General features: G+C 44.4%; 3 protein-coding genes across 5 annotated transcripts; 1 reads left to right on the forward strand and 2 right to left on the reverse strand.

Moving 5' to 3' along the window:
* Positions 1-252: 252 nt before the first annotated feature.
* On the reverse strand, positions 253-6,294 carry socs2 (suppressor of cytokine signaling 2). 3 transcript variants are annotated; one of them, XM_062483302.1, is made up of 3 exons: positions 5,647-6,294; positions 2,628-2,765; positions 253-1,805 (listed from the first exon to the last, which is right to left on the reverse strand). In XM_062483302.1, exons 2-3 carry the CDS (start codon positions 2,752-2,754, stop codon positions 1,339-1,341), a joined length of 594 nt encoding a protein of 197 aa, XP_062339286.1. In that variant the 5' UTR covers positions 2,755-2,765; positions 5,647-6,294; the 3' UTR covers positions 253-1,338. The 3 variants fall into 3 exon arrangements, with proteins under 3 accessions (XP_062339286.1, XP_062339285.1, XP_062339284.1); XM_062483301.1 differs by having other exon boundaries at positions 2,628-2,769; XM_062483300.1 differs by having other exon boundaries at positions 2,628-2,889; positions 5,647-6,293.
* Positions 6,295-7,899: 1,605 nt separating this feature from the next.
* ncaph2 (non-SMC condensin II complex, subunit H2) lies at positions 7,900-13,316 on the forward strand. The gene is made up of 20 exons (XM_062482949.1): positions 7,900-8,062; positions 8,401-8,514; positions 8,626-8,727; positions 8,857-8,918; positions 9,167-9,245; positions 9,480-9,548; positions 9,723-9,802; positions 9,882-10,048; positions 10,290-10,429; positions 10,707-10,805; positions 10,893-10,956; positions 11,075-11,176; positions 11,282-11,326; positions 11,415-11,485; positions 11,563-11,677; positions 11,828-11,920; positions 12,023-12,072; positions 12,188-12,289; positions 12,502-12,651; positions 12,745-13,316. Exons 1-20 carry the CDS (start codon positions 8,060-8,062, stop codon positions 12,883-12,885), a joined length of 1,848 nt encoding a protein of 615 aa, XP_062338933.1. The 5' UTR covers positions 7,900-8,059; the 3' UTR covers positions 12,886-13,316.
* Positions 13,317-14,944: 1,628 nt separating this feature from the next.
* On the reverse strand, positions 14,945-17,017 carry LOC134037896 (protein SCO2 homolog, mitochondrial). Its single transcript, XM_062483458.1, has 2 exons — positions 16,416-17,017; positions 14,945-16,131 (listed from the first exon to the last, which is right to left on the reverse strand). Exon 2 carries the CDS (start codon positions 16,113-16,115, stop codon positions 15,144-15,146), a length of 972 nt encoding a protein of 323 aa, XP_062339442.1. The 5' UTR covers positions 16,116-16,131; positions 16,416-17,017; the 3' UTR covers positions 14,945-15,143.
* Positions 17,018-18,383: the final 1,366 nt, after the last annotated feature.

The raw sequence follows: 18,383 nt of genomic DNA on the forward strand, positions 1-18,383 counted from the left end.
AAGCATCACTGTAGTCCGCATGTCCATTCTGAGGCCTGGCCAGAACAGTCTGTTGGAATGGTATGTGAAAAATGGTCCCCATCAACATGACCTGGGGGCTGGGATCCATTCTCTACTGTTTTATATAATTCCACTGTAATGTGTATTGCACAAATCCACTCCAATATGAGAGATTTTGAGTACAGTCTGATCCAAACTAATAGGATTTATTTTGTTACTTTTTTCACCCGCAGAGTAAAAATACACTTGTGATTAAGCACCATCTGAAGGATTTAATAGCACAATAAGTTGGATTTGAAACTGTTAGCACACACTGGGGCTTACTGGCAGCATGTACAAATGAGAAACAATTTGCAGCAGGGACAACAAAGAATTATATTCAATTAATCACCTGCCTGAGTAAATAGGAGACTGGACAATTAGGGTCTTTCATGCTTTTGAATATGTTGTTTTTGGAAGAGAACACCATAGGATACAATCATAAAATCTTCATTAAAATACCCTCATTCAACTAGGCTTAAATTAAATTCACAAATCCCAAATGTGGCCTGTTTCATCACAGCCATAGGGCAGCTGGCGAGGCCAAGTTTGACAAACCAAGTGTAAATAATAAGTCTAGGTAGGCTATACTGTACTGTACATGCATGTTCTGTTGATCAAATAATCTATTATTTATTTTTTCATCTTTTGGCAAGTGTGACAGAAAAATCTATACATTGCTTGCACTTTCTCATCACCATGAATGGGGAAAAATAAAAACTTTTTTCTATGATTAAAATACAAAAGAAATAACATAACATAGATTTTGGAAAAAATTCACAACCAATGTAGACAGACACACAGTCAGTCAGCCAGACACCCATGTCTCAGACATTAAAAGGCAGAGTCTGTATGACTGAAGCAACAACTAAAGAAACTCAACACAGGTTTCCGAGTGAAACACTGCAGGGAAAACATCTTGGCTTAAAAACATTTGCTCCCCTTTCGGAGATGACAAACACGACCCCTGACCCCGAACCCTCGTACGACATCGAGTCACAACCCGGAGCCCCAGCTCTTACACCCTTATCTACTTCCCCTCTCTTATATCTGTAGCAAACAAGAGGTAGGATATAACATGAGAGAACACCTAAAACAGCATTACTGACCACCCCCCCCCCCTGCTTGTACTGTGCATTCTACCACAAGATCCATTTAGACCTAGGCTGAATCTCAGGATTGGGGCTGGAGATTGGAGTTAAGTCCTTTGGGTACCATGCATGCCACGTTGCTGAACTGCACTCTGGTCCACTCAGTTGGTTGAGTGTAGTCGGTAGACTGGTCCTATCTTTAGCAGTCTTATACATTGTAAGAGTAGTCTGTCAGGTAGTCCTTGAGCCTGTTGGGCAACGGCAGCCCGTGCACTTGCCTGGTGGCCTTGTTGATGGCGACCCTACAGAGGTGCTGTAGCGAGGGTGTGGCGGTGTACACCGGCTTGGTAAGGAGCAGCTGGACTGTGCCATTGACTGGTGCCAGGGGCTGCGACAAGCCCTTGTTGCTAGTCCTGGACAAGTGCACATAGTGCTCCACTAGATGGACAACGCTGTCAAACTGCTTGAGCTTTGGTTTAATCAGAACCACAGAATCCAGTTTGAACTTGCCCTCCTTGAACACAATGCGCAGGTTGGTGGGTCCGGCGGAGGTCATGGCTGAGATGGTGAACAGGTAGTCCCTCTGGGAGCTGTCCCGCACCAGGAACGTGCCCTCAGGAGCGTCCTGGAGGATCTCTTTGGCTTCGTTGGCGGTTAAGCTGCCCCAGTACCAGCCTGTATAAGGCAAACACACACACACACACACTGTATCAGCCTCATTTACTAGCCACATTTGCTGGTTTTAAGTCCCCACACATGATTTCCATTCATCAAAGGAGGTTATTTATGCAGCCTTTTATTTATGAAACCAGCATTCCCTTTGCGTACATATCTTTTGGAACGCAAGCCAGTAAAACAACTAGAAACTAGTTAGTAGAAACTAATTAAGACACATTTTGCAACATAGTTGCTAGCTGAATTAGTGCTTCTGATAGCCTAATTTGGTCACCTTAAATTCCGCGCATGCAAATTCTACACCTCCGCATACATAGGGTCTGATTCTGCATACTGACATTCAGCTTCAGAATATAAAGAAGCTTACATTCATTCGCACTGTTACTGAGAAACACATTTCACCTCTGGTATAAAATGTCATGTAATTTGTCAAATTGATGGAATAAAAAAATCTGAGATGCTCAACGCATGCCGAAAAATATGCACGTAGCCTATATGATTAATATGAATCTTCAATCAATTTAGGCTCAACAGCCCGCGTACAACAATTCAATAGTCAACATGGTATGCTATATTGCACGCATTATTCAAATTCTCAGTCTCAAACTTACAACACCGTTGGTTAAGCATTTACACTACTTCGTTAATACTTTAACTTTCTTCTCCATCATTCATTTAATTTGATGCATGGCAACTTTTATATCTCATTAGACGACCATTCTTGTTCCAGTTTACGTAGGCCTACAGCCTTTTCTGTGTCACATAGTCTATCACGTGCTGTGAAAGTGAAACTAATAAGTTAACAATAAATAACATTCATACCTGTGTTTCTAAGATCTTTCATAGCTGAAGCAATTCGACTCTCGTCAGATTCTACAACTCCAGACTCGTTGTCGGATCGTCTCTCATTTTCGAGGGTTTCCGTTAATTCTGATGACTGGCAGGTCATTGGAGAACCGCCTAGCTTAACGCCAAAGACATCCGACAAAGGTTGATTAAAGTCCTCGAAGGACAGACACAGCTGCTCCAGTTTTTCACTGCAATGGCCAGTTTCGGCCCCCTTCACATTAAGTAACTGATTGACCTGTAATATAAAAATATAAAAAATATAAAAAAACAATAGGCTATATTTGTAATAGCCTATGTTTTTCGCTATCATGTTTGACACTTGCATTGACATGTATAGTAACCGATTAATAGGATACACAGATGACGTAAACACATGTAGGCTAATTATGGAAGTTTATTTGACTCTTTATTCAAATGGAAATGCATTTTTCAAATGGTAATTCAATGTGCAAAGTGGCAATACAAATTAACAAATTAAATATTTGTCAAATGGCAATTTGGTGTGCAAATGACGATGCAATCCTCAATTCAGTTTGAATTATATAGATTTTTTTTAATGAAAGCCTAATACATTGCATTTCATAATGGCAAGTTTTTGGCAGCAAGACAGCGCCCCCAGTCTATTGCATTAACATAGGCTATACTTCTTTCTTTTTTTGTCACCACGCTCTTTTTGGTGCAAAATTCAAACAGAAATGCAATCTGTTAGTGACTCGTCAAGGTGTGTCTTCAGTTCAGTGACTTGGATAACATTGAACAGTTGGCTGGATCTAATTTTAATATATTTATATAAACTTTTATTTCCCCTAGCGTTAATTTTGGTTAATTTAATTTATATTGATACATGTATACTCTTAATTTGTTTGTTTATTTTACTCTGTTTCTTGTAAATTCAATTGTAGCTATTTGAAATTGTTGAAATTGCTAATAAAAATAAATAAATAAAACATTGAACAGTTGGCATTTCACCTCGGCCACGCCGATTTTGTTGATAAGTGTGTTCGGCTGCAGCTGGCTGCACCGATTTGCGAGAGTTGGCGCTTGCAGTCGGGGGAGGAGTTAAAAAAGGAGCCGTCAAGTCGGACGTTTTCTGTTTTCCCGTGCTGCGTTTATGTCAATCATATGAGTTTAGATCAAATGTCTTACTTATATAAGGTATTTAAATGATTTAAATGTGTGCTTGGAATCAATCAATCACGTTAATTAGACTAATGTGTTTTTGTATTGATATAAGTATTGTTATGTATTGTTTTTTTAGGGTGACATTTTTTAGGGTGACATTTTAACAGTCTGTCAAGGGTCTACAGATGAAAAATAGCTAATACTGGTACATTTACAGTCATGTTTATTAATGTGCACTGCCCCTGTAATAAAATAAAATTCAAATTCATCATGGCCGATCAAGCGCCGTTTGCTCACTTTATCGCTGACGAACTGCATGGTCGCAAATTGTTTTCGCACAGTGGCGGTTCTAGACCAATTTTACTGGGGGTGGGGGGTAGTATTTAATCAGAGGGGCACATAAAATAAAGGAAACAAATTATATTTAAACATGAAATACTTTAATTTTGCTTTACATTAAAATCATACAAACGGCTCTGGTTCTCCCTCTTCCAGCTCCTCAGCTCTCTCAATACCTTGATATGTTTCTCTCATTTTTTTATTTACTGGGGCAAAAAGGCTGCAATGTCCCTCCCTCGTTTCATGATGACTACTAGAAGAAGAAAAACAACGTAAAATAAATAAATATATATTTATATAAATATATATAAAAATGCCAGGGACATTTTTACAGGGGCACTGGCCCCTGTAGAGCCCTGTGTAGAACTGCCCCTGTTTTCACATTAGAACTTGCACGAACCAGTGCACTGAAATTGGTCATTTTATGTCTTGAGCTATGTTAAACTCTCTAAATCTGCAGATTGATAATACTAAATAAACTTCCGTTAGTGAAGAGGCGGACTAAAACACTCACTTAAACAATAGTATTGCAGTATGTCAATAAAGGCAAATATTAAATTCAATTGTAGCCTACTGTTGGGTCCGGATTTGAGCATAAACGAAATTGAAAGTGTCAGAATAAACACAAAAAACACGTCAAAGTCCTAACTGAAGACCCGCCTTGACGAGTCACTGACAGATTGCATTTCCATTTGAATTTGCACCAAAAAGAGCGTGGTGAGAAGTAAATGATAATGCAATAGACTGGGGGCGCTGTTTCGCTGCCCCACATTGAATTGCCTTTTGACAAATGCTTTGTCATTTAAATAAAGAGTCGAAAAACCCTTTTCAATATGAAATGCAATGTAATAAGCATGCATTCAACAACAAAATTAAAATATTCAAACAGAATTGAGCATTGCATTGTCATTTTCATATTGAAATGCCATTTCACAACTGCTTTTTCATTTGAATTGCAGATTGCATTGCCACTTTGCACATTGAATTACTATTTGAAAAACGCCGTGCCATTTGAATATAGTCTAATAAAGAGTTTAATAAAGAGTCTAATAAACTTCCATAGGTTAACATGCACTATATGTAACTGTTTTGATCGTTAACTAGGGCAAGGATGTGAGCGCAAAACTCGAGCGCACCGGAGCGGTGCGTATGCCGTTCTGTATGCATAGTAAGACGCCATTACACAAGAATGGTATAGCCTATATATTCTTGCATATTGAACACGATGGCAAAATATAGTTTGTACGTTTATCAACAAAAAAAAGAAATCTACACATAATCTAAAAATACCATGACATTAGTATTCATTTTGTGCTATCCGACAATAGATCTTAACGTTCTCAATTTGGGACTTAGTTGTATCATAGAATACAGAATAGACTGCACGGCTAAAAATGACAGCTACCATAATAACCACGTGTCTACCTAGTTGGATTCTCATTGTCACACAGCTACAAATTGTATCCAATAAATAGGCTACTCTATCTTTTAAAAATAAATTGTAGAGTCAAAAGTAAATAGTATTTCTTACCCCGTAAATGGACCGACGGCCAAGCAACTGCTCCGGTTTGCGCTTATCTGACACCGATTTCAATGCAAACTAGCTTAAATTAACCCTTTCGTAAAACCACCAAACGAGTGATGGCACAGACATAATAACAACTTTCCCAGCAACAGCTATAACACTCGCTAGACTGGCTAGATGCATCAACGCGAGTTAGACAGTGCTTTCCTACGGCTCGTAAACTAATCCACAGGGTAAACAGCGTCCTTGAGCTGACATGTGCAATAGTTAGCTGAACGTCAGCTAGCTAATTAGATGGACTCCTTCCAAAGACACGTTCGTTTGTTGTAGTGTGCAAGACGATAACAAAATCAGTGGTATACAAATCTATTTAATTCCGATAGATATCTACATACTTTGGCGTCATTAGAAATGCCTAGCTGGTTATAAACTAGCCAAGGCAAAAACAACATTGACATACTAAGACCACGATCCATGAAAGTCACATATCACTGAGTAGCCTAACATCACACAACCTGTTAAAAGTCCGATGACGATTTGTTTTTCTTGGAGACTTGTATACACTGATTTTGTATGTGTTTCTGTTAGCCCCATATACTTCACTATCAATACTTCACTATCAATGGCATAAACACACACGTCTCAACACAAAAGGCCGATTTCCAAGAACTTTCCAGGAATTGTATCACGTGGTGTGGAAGCCATTTAAGGTGGCACTAACTAGATGAGACATATGTCTATTCCGCTTTCCGTCTCTCCCTCCCCTGTCACACACACTCGGGTGCAGTGTTTCCTCTTTGTGTGTTATAAATGATATAATAGCCTACTTGTGATAAGCACACACAAAGCCGATGGAATTATGTTAGCCTACTGTAAATGTAGGCTCTTTGTTATTTTATAGCTGCGATGAGCATTCAATAGGCCTATACTTTGGTGTTAACAAAATCCACATCTATTAAAACAAATAGCGATATCAATTTTAAAGGCAGTTTAGTTAGACCTAAATAATGTTCATTAGACTTACAATGCGTGTGCCATAAAGGATGATGGAAATCATTTTCTTAGAAATCTATCAGAACAGAAGGGGGTAGCCTACAGCGAAACGTGCCGTTGCGTGTGTGCTTACAGAGCAGAAAACAGATAACCAAGATGCATTGATTCAACAGTGCCAAATGTATCAGAAGCAACATATTGTCTATTCCAACGATTAAACTTCCATGCAATATAATTTGGATGTGAAGATACAAACCTGGCCTATTATTAGCCTACATCAAATAAATAATCATTTTATTATCATTAGGATACTATGGACGCTTCATCGGTATTCTAGGCTCATTGAGAAATTTTTCTAGAATTGCCTGTTGCCTACCTTTTTTAGACTGCTCAGTTCTCGACTCATGTGGGCATGGTCGGACTGGCCGTCGGGAAAGTCGGGAGATTTCCCGAACGGCCGGTCAAACGTCCGCGGCATAATGCAAAAATATATATATAGCCTAATAATAATACACGGTCGTGGGCCGGTCTGCGTTTCAAAGTCCCGGGCCGTTTTTCAGTCCCACTGCAGTCCAGACCTGCATGTGGGTATGTTAAGGTCTTGACATTAATAACAGGTCATGCGCTGTATAAATACACACCTACGTTATGTAATTCGTTTAATCAGCTTTTAATACAATCTATTTTGGGAGCAACGGGCCTTTGTTCAGAACACCCAATTACAGTAGGCTATTGAATTTGAGACTGGCTTCTGAATACCTTGATTAAAGGGTAGACGATTTCGGCCGTTAGATAATCTAAACTAGTGAAGCAAAACACTTGACTTTTATCATTATTGGTGATTGATATTATTGATATTATTGGTTTTGATATCTGCAGAGCGCTATATTGCAAAATATGCTGTTGTTGCACTGTGCCTTGTTAAATACAATTCCGTTCGAATCCCAACACGAATGGAACTGCACAAGACCTCAAGCTACTGCAACATCACACCTCCTGTTAAAACTAAATATATGAGAGGCACACTGGTCTTTTTCTCTCAGTCTCCCCCTCTCCATAGACACACGCAAACACATACGCTTCACACACATTCACACGTCTGCAATTACAAGTCAGTCACCAGTCCTAACAAGTTGACGGGCTCCATCATGCGATCAAATAGCAGAAGTGCATTGAGGGGTGACTAGTGGAGCTCACCAGCAGATGGCAGTAAAGTGTACAGCGACCTCCTACACTGCCTAGTCAAACAGGAAAAACGTCAAGGAAGAAGACCCAAGCGCGAAAACAAAACAGTGTCTAAGCGCGCTGCTTTTGAACGGACTCTATCCGTGATCTATCTCATGAGCTCCAACTGCTTACATTTAGTAAACATATTGTATACAGTTCCATAAACCTTGTTTTTTTTATTTATTTAAAGAAAACACACATGGTAAGTGTTTCTGTACAGTAACTTGAACTCTCAGGGTTTTCAATGTCTGAATCACCGAACTACTCAGCTAACTGTACTAACGCTACTAAGTTCTAGCTGGAGTACTGGTACTGTACAGTACGTCGTGCTTACTGTAAGAGTCAGTACTAGACTTGACAGCTTATTTAGCTAGTCTATTTAGGTTTCTAGCGAGTTCGTTTTGAATACTCTTTTCATCTATACTCACAAACGTTGTTCTCGGTGCAAGCTATTATTAGGCTGTTCGTGTAACCTTGTGATGTTACCACCAAGTATGCTAACAAAGTCTTACTGCATTATTTTCAAACATCATATTGAAGACAACTATGGACTCAGCGGAGACTCGATTCGCTCATCTTTTGCAACCCATCCGGGAGCTCACGAAGAACTGGGATGTTGACGTTGCTGCGGAGTTAGCTGATTATTTGGAAGAGGTAACGTGGATGGCTGGATACCATTTAGGTTTAGTTGTTATCTCGATATGGGCATATTCTGAAGGTAGACTATGTTGTCATGTTTTTGTCATCACTTCCTGGTTATTTTAGTTGGACGAGATGTGCATCACTTTCGACGGAGGCAAAACCACGCTTAATTTTGCAGAGGCAGCTCTTTTGATACAAGGGTCAACATGTATCTACAGCAAGAAGGTAATTCCGTTGACTTGAGTCGGTAATTCACGTCAAGTCATCAACTTTCATACATCCAGAGCAAGTCTCCATTATGTGGCATCATGGTGGTGAGTGATGTTCTGGTGCTAACCATATCTCACGTTCCAGGTGGAGCACCTGTATAATCTGGTGTATCAAACACTGGACTACATTTCTGCCAGGAACAAAAAGTGAGTGATTCTGCATTCTGCATGTCCTCATGTAGCCGGTGTGTGGTGAAACTCACTCCTCAAGTATGTAACAGGCCACCCACGTCAACAATTGCTAGCTTTTCGTTGGCATAGTTGGTAGTGATGGCGCTTTGGAAGTCAGAGGTGGTAGGTTCGACTCCTGGTCGGGGCGGACAGTTGCCCGTATGCCTCTGATGGAGCATGCAAGACCACGTATGTTACACTCATTCATTTTGCGCTTCTTGCAGGAGAGAAAAGCAGGCAGCGTCCGGGGAGGAGGGCGGAGAAAATGCGGGAGCAGATGGCGATGACATGGACAATGCTGGGGTAAGCATAGGGGTGTGTGTGTGTGCCCATCTAAAACTTCCAGTTTCCTACCCAATCAATGTCCCAAGTCACTCGAAACAGGGAACTAGCATTGAAAGTTAAGTTGTTACATTCTAAAAAAGTTGTTACATTCCAAAAGTATCATCATCCTTGTACTGGCCCCCGAGGCTGGCAAAGGGATGTTGTTTGGAGCGCAAGCAACTATCGTTTCGAGACGCTCTCCATGTCTTCCAGATGGAGTCGTTGGATCAGACCTCTTCCGAGACGTCTCAGAATGTAGAACTGAGGAACGAGTCAAACGCGGTGAGCAGCGTTTCAGAAAGACATCTTTTTGTGCCACAGTTGCCTCTCCAGTCTAGTAGCAGTAGCTGCTGTTACCAATCTGTTCATTTGGTTGGCCTAGTTCATGTGTGTGTGTGTGTGTGTCTGGAACACATGTAATAGCTCTCCTGTGTGTGTGTGTGTGTGTTTCATCAGAGTGTGGCTGTGGTGCCCCTCCCCCCAGACTCTCTGATTCCTCCTGAACCTTTTGAGAAACAGAAGCTGCCTCTCATCAGGTAGGTCCTGAACACCACAGAGCCCAGCCGGCCTCCTTCACCTGTCGAGGGCAGTCATGGAGCTGTGTGTGTGTTCCAGTCTGAAAGGCGAGGTGCTGGGAAGCTGTAAAGACTTCCGCATGAACACGTTCACCCCTGACGCCCTGGGCATCATCCGCCTCATCCTGGACACCGCCCGCTGCAACTTCCTGGGGGAAGCCCTTCTGGGTGCCCCCATGGCTCCCATCAGCCTGTTCCACCACCAGGGTAAGTGCTGGAGGGAGGGCACCCAAATACCGGACATCCATATAAAGACACATGACCAACACTCATCCCAACACTACCTTTGTGGTGAATTCACATGACTGAAAAAGACCTGAAGCTATTGTATGAAATCTAGCCTCTTCAGCTCTTGACTACCCCTTTTATACGTGAGGGATACTTGTGTTGTGCGTGTGTTTACTCTAATGAGTGCAGGGAATGCTGAATGTGTCGCTGGCCTTTCCAGATGATGCGGGACAGGTGAGCGAGGTCGCAGGGATGGGCGTCGCCGGGGACGACCATGAAGACGGAGGAGAGCCGTTCCTTCCGTTGGAAGACGGGGCAGGGATGGAGCAGGAGCCAGAGGAGCACATCGAAAGACACCAGGTAAGACCTCCCCACCACCACCCATCACCACCCCAGTTTGTCTCCATCACACAACACAGTATTGTGCAAAAGTCTTAGGCAGGGGAAGAAAAAAGGCTTTAAGAAATAATGAAATGAAATATATATATATATATATATATATATATACATACACACGAGACCATTTGAATGTAAACAATCTTGGGTGCCTAAGAGTTCTGCACAGGACTGTACATTTGCGCGCATGCATTCTTAAAACCACGACTCATGGATCATGTGTGTGTTTCGTCTGTCCCAGGCCCTCGGCGAGGGCAGGGTGCTGAGGGCGAGGCGGGGCGTCCAGTCTGCAGAGGGGGAGCAGAGTGACAAGAGGATGGAGGAGCAGAGAGCCCAGGCGGTACGCTCCACCCAGACAGACAGGCCCCGTACGGGACAGAACCCTCTCAATAGAGAATCTCTGATCGTAGTTATTTTTTCTTTTCAGGCCAACGCATGGAGGTTACATGATCCGTACACGCCATTCGGGGAGGACAAGCCCCTGAAAACAGGTGAGGGAACTTGGCTAGGCTGCTATTCATATCAGAGTCACACATGGGTCAGCCTGTGGCTCATTTCATTTGGCTCATTTCTGTGTGTTTGTGTGTGTGTTTCTCCGTCTCCTCTCAGGGAAGTGTTACAAGGTTCCTGCAGGCCTGGATGATTCCGGAAAGAGGAAAAGAAAAGGGCCCTCGGGGCTGCAGGACTTCTTGAGCTGGTACACTGGCACATGTAAGCTCCTGTGTGTGTGTGTTATGGCAGTGTGTGTCTATATAAAGCCTTGCCTTTGAATTCAGTAGTCATGACTCATGAGGCAGAACTATCTCTCACTCGCAGACAATCCCACTGAACCCAAACTAAAGAATGGACCCGCGTTCACAGGTAATGGCTCTTAGAAGCGACTGATTATTCCCATGAATTAAATGAAAAGGATGTTGTTGTGATGGAAGTGATTGTGTCTCTGTTCCAGACTTGAACTACATTTATCTCAGTCGAATGAAAGATAAGCTGAAGACCAAAAGGAGAATCCTCAGGAAAACGGTATGTACACGTGTGTGTGTGTGTGTGTGCCTGCCTGAGTGTGTGTGTGTGTGTCCTAATAGCGGTCCTGTCTCCAGGGTGTGTTGGTGTGCGAGGAGGAGCTGAGGAGGACCTACCTGGAGCCCGAGGAGAGGGGGGCCACGGACGAGGAGGAGGGACGGCTGGAGGGACTCCGACACCCCGACCTGCAGGGTGAGACCTCTCACCCCTGACCCCCGCTGAAACTCTCCTTCCACTGGCTCCTCCCTCCATCATCCTGCATGTGAAAGGAACCTGGGGAAACCAGACTAACAGGTCCTCCAGTAGGATCACCGGGCCTCATCCTTCCGTATTTCCCACCAGGCCCCGATGACGACCTCTCGGACGACGACCACGAGCCCCTGGCTGATGACCCCGCTGACCACTTCGGGGGCGAACCCGACTTCATCGCGCCAGGTGACGCCGAGGAGTCTGTCTCGACTCGACACGTTTGATAAAGATGTCAGCAGGAGACAATGGGGAGGGACTGACTTAGATGTGCTTTCCTGTTCCCGCCAGAGCCCATGATAGACGGGATGAGCTACGAAGACCTGGTCAAGAAGAGCGTGGTATGTACCGCGTGCAGGGGCTGCTCTGGCTGTTGGATCAGATCTGACCTTGCTGTCCTGTCTGGCTGGCTCATGGTCCCTTCCCATCCCCCTCTTCTCCCCTGCCCTCCTCCAGGAGCAGTTCCTGGTGAACTCCCAGGGCTACGCCCAGGAAACAGCCCTGTCCAGGAGGGTCAAGGACTGGGAAGACAAGATTAACCCGGAGCTCCGGCTCCAGGTAATGGAGCTCAGGCCATCTTGGACCTTGTCTTGTCTGGGGCTAAACCGTTTTTAAATTTGTATTCTCTGAATAAGTAGGAAAACAAAGTGTGCGTAATTAAAGGTTTGATAAAGAACTACATCTAACACAGGAAATGCTTAGGATTGTGTCAGCTGTGTTTCACCTCTAGTCTTTCATACTAATCCACCACTCCCCCCCTCTCCCTCCAGGAGGAACGTCCGACCTTTGACATCCGGGACTACGGCGACCGGATCGTGTCCGCCCTGGCGGGCGTGGGCCACAGGAGGTCCTTGGCCTCCATCGTCCACGGCACGGACAACTTCGAGGCCTGCAAGTACCTGCTGGCCTCCCTCCAGCTGGTCAGTGTGCTCCCAGGAGAGCCTAAAGCCCTCGCCTGGATCTCCTCGCTGGTGTCTCCCCTAAAGCCCTCTCTCCGTCTCCGTCTCCCGCAGGCCAACGACTACACAGTGGAGATCGACTGCAGCGAGGGGCTGGAGGAGAGCGTCGACTCCATGGGGCTGACCCTGCTGAGCGAGCGCAGGGCCCACGAGCGCTTCAACAAGGCGCCCGCGGCCACGGCACACCCCATCTGACCGTGTGGGTGTGGGAGCGAGCAAGCGAGCGCCACCCTGTCATGGGCTTGGTGGACGAACCCGGCTGAAACGACGAGGGCTTTGTGGACGACTCACTTTGGACACATCCGTACCTAAAGCTCTTGTTTACTGTCAGGCTTCGGTCTGCCTGATGCTATCCCCTGTCCTGTTTGGTGCTACCAGATGTCACTGAGGATAGGTTTAGTTGAATGCAATATCTTTTTCGGGAGCGGCACATTGTATTCGACCTGGATGATTCATGTAGAAAATGCTATTTTTCTGTTTCAGCTCTTTTGAATAGAAGCCAATGTAACTATTAGGATAAGACTTTCATGACCATGACTGTATCTCTGTTAGCCTCGATATTTGTAATATGAAAAATATGCTTTATAAACCGAAACAAATATCAACTCTTATCTATAAAATGTATATTAAAGGTCACATGACATGAAAACTTTATTTAACATTAATATGAGTTCCCTTAGCCTGCTTTTGGTCCCCCAGTGGCTAGAATTTTAGGTGTAAACCAAGCCCTGGGTGTTCTTCTCCGCCTTTGAGAAAATGAAGGCTCAATTGCTCTGTTTGAAAATCTCCTCCTTGTGACGTCACAAGGAGGAAGGTTACCTCCCCCAAAGACTAGATGTCTTACGGCGGAGTCTAGAACGTCCGCACATGGCGGCCATCTTGCTACAGTCAACTCGCTCACCCATAACATTGTGTTGGTGCTACATGTACTTTTTAAATGACCATAACTTGCTCAATTTTCAACCGATCAACTGCATACTTCTATTCAATAAAAAAAAAAATATATATTCATAAGTATGCAGTGGCATACCGACATCTCTGACGTTGATAACAAACCAATCCGTTTAAAAATCGGTTGAAAATTGAGTAAGTTATGGTCATTTAAAAAGAACATGTAGCACCAACACAATGTTATGGGTGAGCGAGTTGATTAGCAAGATGGCCGCCATGTGCGGACGTTCGACTCCGTTGTCCGGCAACGCGGATGAGACATCTACCCTTTATATATATCTATGACCTCCCCTCTCTCTGCTTTGCCCGCCCATGAGAAACTGAGCTACGACCGTGCGAGTGCGATATCGGTTTTTCCTGGAGAGACATCATGGCGAGCAAACGAATGAAGCATAACAGTTGCTCAGTGCTTGAATGTACAAATGAAAAAAAAAGTCTTTTTTTAGTTCCTTCATCCGAGCCTCTGCACAACCAGTATCTTAATTTTATTTTCGCTGGAAATGCGCCGACACAACTTCCCAAAGTTTTGCATGTCTGCGCCAAACATTTCAGCGACAACTGTTTCCACAACTCTGGACAATACAATGCTGGCCTTGCTGACCGTCTGCTATTGAAGACTGGATCAGTACCAACTCTCTTTGGTCCAGCTACAAACCTCGGACAAGTAAGTCAACTAACGCTACATAATTGTGTTGCTTTACTGTATATGGTTACCTAGCTTGTTACCCTTAGAATGTGGCTGTAACATCAGCTCTGCAGATAACAGCTCAGTTACTGTCGCTAATGTAAAGGTGGATAGCATCAAGTATGTGTGTGAATACACACACTGTAACGCGAGTGTTGTACACTTCTTTGTTATTTGGATAACCGTTCTGATGTTGGTGTTATGGCGCGCGCACGATATCCGTCTTTCCCCTCATTGAAATGACTATGAGTGTGCACCTCTGCAAACCAGGGTGATCAGATGAGAATGTGCAAATTCGAGGCATTTTACAGCAACTGGACTACAGCAATTGCGATACATCCACTGGTGCCGCCTCTCTCCTCCTCATTAGCATTTAAAGCAACAGACACCGAAACAGCTCATTCTGAGGAAAGCTCATTGTGGGACTGCTCATAGTGGCTGTAATTCTGCACCAAGGCTGAATTTCGGGAAAGAGACTTCAGATACAGTATAAGGGGACCACTAAGGCCTATATAAAAGCTTCCAAAAACAGCATGTCATGTGAGTAAAGAGACCACGTGCATTTTCGGAACATTTATACAGAAGTATGAAGTGTACAGAGGCATTGAGAGGCACATGAATCCACACTGCATCCAAATCATTCACCGCGGTCTTGTTCTTGTAACCATATGATGCCCAGGCAGACGCTCCATCCAAAAGTGTCATCATTTAGTGTCAAAAGCCCAGGTCTTAAACAGGAAGTGCACAATTGACATCATCCAGTAATCCCTCTTGATTAATCCCCACCTGTTCAGTCTCGACCTTTAGCAGCAGCCATTCACTCAGGCAGTAACTTCACATACGCTTTCATGTGCTTCCTGATGCTGTCGGCGATCTGGCTGTCGCTCTTCATCCGGTTGTAGTAGTCCAGGAACAGGCCGTCGGGGTTCACCAGGTAGATGAGGATGGTGTGGTCCACAATGTAGTCCCCGTCCTCATCCTTAGGCCCCAGGCTGGCGTACACGCGGTAGTCCCTCCCCGCCTGCTTCACCTCCTCCGTGGTGCCCGTCAGGCCGATCACGCGCGGGTGGAAGTCCCCGACGTACCGAGCCAGTGCTGCGATGTCGTCCCTCTCGGGGTCCACGGTGACGAAGAGGGGCTGGACGGGGGGCAGGGCGGGGTCCTGGTCCAGGGCCGTGACCACGGCGCTCAGCTTGTCCAGCTCCTCAGGGCAGATGTCCGGGCAGTGGGTGAAGCCAAAGTACAGCAGCACCCAGCTCCCCAGGAAGTCTTTCTTGGTCCTCCGCTGCCCCCTGTGGTCCAGGAGGTGGAAGTCCCCGTGGCCCAGAGCCACCTGCCTCAGCTGCTCGATGCGTTGCGTCCGCCGTCTCTGCTCCTTCTCCGAGTGGACGTACCACCAGGTTCCCAGCAGCCCCCCGCCAAACAGCAGGGTCACCAGCAGACGGGTCCGCAGCTTGATCTTGGCGGCAGACTCGGAGGAGTTGGGTTTGGGGGAGGGGGCCTGGGAGAGGAGGACCCTGTGGGTCAGGAGTGGGAGGGTTGGGGGGCGGTGATGGGGACCGGCTTGTGTGGGCTGTGCATGGATCCCATACAACCCTGCTGCTCTCTGGTCAAGAGAATGACAAGGGTGACGTCCACTGGGCTGAGGCTGTGACGAAAGCCATGCCCTTTGGAGAAGGAAGGAGTTAAAAGTGTGATGGGAATCAGGCTTCAAGGTGCACTTCAATAGCTTTCCAGTATGGAGCTCACAGGCTGCTAGCCCGAGTACCCTCCTTTCCAAGTAAAGCATCCTTCCAATTCAGAATCTGTAAATGGTATAAACCGGTGAATAAGGGACGTTGTGCTCTGTCAATTCCTAATCAAATGACGAGTATCCATAGCTGGAAAACGAGCACCGAGAGCCCGACTGTTACACCAGCTGCACTCTGGTAGCTAGATAGCTATGCTAATATGTTTTCAATCTAAAAGCATAAATGACGATCCTTAAGTAAAGCAAACCCAAGCGTTACATATAACACGTATTCAAGTTTGCAAAGATATCACGAGACAGTATAAATCTATTTTTTTCTAGAAATATACCTCAACTTGCCGGCAAATCGACCTTCCAATGCAACCTACTCATGGAATCATGTGGTTTCGTTTTGCAACCGAAGAAACAGGACGGAGGTTTCAAAGTCGCAAATTCGACATTTAGACCTAAATTGTACACACAGATTCAAATAATGGAAACTCCATTTCATAAAACTATACCCGTATTTAGGATGTATACTTTTATTGAATTTCTTGTAGTGTATACATTTGATTTTATATTACCATTACATTCATGGGATTGCAACCAGCAGATTCGTGTTGAGACAAGTGAGTGCCATAGCAAAGAAGTACCACTAGATGGTGCTGATATATCTGACACTGATATAAAAGAGTTCTAGGGTCTTTACATCCTTCAAGCTACAATGGATACCGCCAGGTATCCACAAACCCTTTCACTTCAGGAGCCCTGCCCTCCTGAGGGCCTTGTCCACGTTGGGGACCAGTTGTCCGTGGTAGTCCCATAATCTGGTGTCCTGATGTAGTTCATTCTTTGTCAGTGCCTTTTGCAGGGCAACTCTGACATGGATGATCTGACACACCTCTGGGGGTACCTCCACCACATCCTTGAAGCTGTGCGGTACGCTGTGCACTGATGTCTGCTCCACCACTCTGGAGACACACTTCTTGTGTGTCTCCAGAGTGTAAGCACATCGATAGTGAATGAGTGATTACTAATGAATGCTATAGTCCATGGAGAAAAAAACAAAAATTACACATTGGAAGTCAGACACCGGGAAGTTTGCTTTGCAGATTGGATGAACATTCTTGTATGATTTCATACAATGTGTACATAAAATTACACTGGACCCAACACCTGCCTTGGCTGCACTACCATCTTGAATGGGTGTGATGTTTGCTTCCAGTTTGGCTCCTCTCTGTAGATGTGCTCCAAAATGTTGACACCTGGCACCCCCTCCCAATAAACAGATCAGTAAATTGAAGCACATTGTTGTAGTTCCCAAAGAGGTTGGAGATGCAGACGGTGAAGTTAAACTGATAGTCCTCCTCCTCCTTTTTCTGTCCACTCTGCAGATTTTTGATGGGGAGGAAGGTCTGCTTCACCATACTATTGACATTGGCATGTGGCATCAACGTGACATATGGCACAATGCTGCAGTAAGCAGGAATCTTACAGAGGATGTTGTGGTAGCAAAGGGGACGCCAAAGTGATCAGAGTGCATCAACACCTGAGCGGGCACGGTAGTCGACATATTATCCATGCAGCAGAACACACAGAAGAGATCCTGGACCGAGTCTCTCTTGAACACACTGATAATTCGCACCATGTTCTCCTCCAACCTGCGCTCCAAGTAGGCAGACACCAGTAGATGTCTGGTGCCAGTTAGAGGGGTGAGGGTCTCATTTGACACGTGAAGTGAAAGAGAAAGATCTTCTGATTTGGTTGGAACAGCATAGAACTTCATACGAGTTATACCAAAAATTACCATACATGCAAATGCATATATGAGAATAACCTTCCATTGTAGTTTTATTTGTTGCATTTTGGGTAGGATGAGATGGTCGAACCTGAGACAGAGTTTAATCTAGGCTTATTAACAAAGGGGATACATCTTGAAAACTGTACAGGTATGCACTTTCTATTACAAACATCCACGAGAGACAAGAATAGACAAACTACAATATGATTAAGTTGATACAAATGAATTTATACAGTTTAAGCTTGTATCGAATTTACAAGAACTCACCTAATCACTGAATTATTCTTATAATTAGAGGCAATCGTATCCAATTCATAGTCATGTGAACAGTCACACATTGGTTGCACCCTGCACAAACAGAAATCATTTAACAATTAACTTACGAGGAAATAATACATTTAATGTTAAATATAACTAAATCCGTGCGGGTGCACACACAAACACACACATTGATTTAGTTCAGGGATGCACAAGCGACCTATTGTTCTCTCACATAAACCCCTCAAAAAAAGTTCGGAAACGTTATT

This window comes from Osmerus eperlanus, chromosome 17 (assembly GCF_963692335.1).
Source record: "Osmerus eperlanus chromosome 17, fOsmEpe2.1, whole genome shotgun sequence".
Lineage (NCBI taxonomy): Eukaryota > Metazoa > Chordata > Actinopteri > Osmeriformes > Osmeridae > Osmerus > Osmerus eperlanus.

Excerpts from the sequence above, each read along its gene's own strand:
- socs2 (XM_062483302.1), bottom strand. The coding sequence starts at position 2,754 with ATGACCTGCCAGTCATCAGAATTAACGGAAACCCTCGAAAATGAGAGA. Across the intron at positions 1,806-2,627 it reads GAAAGATCTTAGAAACACAG|GCTGGTACTGGGGCAGCTTA; the intron begins GTATGAATGTTA and ends TGCCTTATACAG.
- LOC134037896 (XM_062483458.1), bottom strand. The coding sequence starts at position 16,115 with ATGCTTTACTTGGAAAGGAGGGTACTCGGGCTAGCAGCCTGTGAGCTC.
- ncaph2 (XM_062482949.1), top strand. Across the intron at positions 9,549-9,722 it reads TGAGGAACGAGTCAAACGCG|AGTGTGGCTGTGGTGCCCCT; the intron begins GTGAGCAGCGTT and ends GTGTTTCATCAG. Across the intron at positions 10,806-10,892 it reads AGGAGCAGAGAGCCCAGGCG|GCCAACGCATGGAGGTTACA; the intron begins GTACGCTCCACC and ends TTTTCTTTTCAG.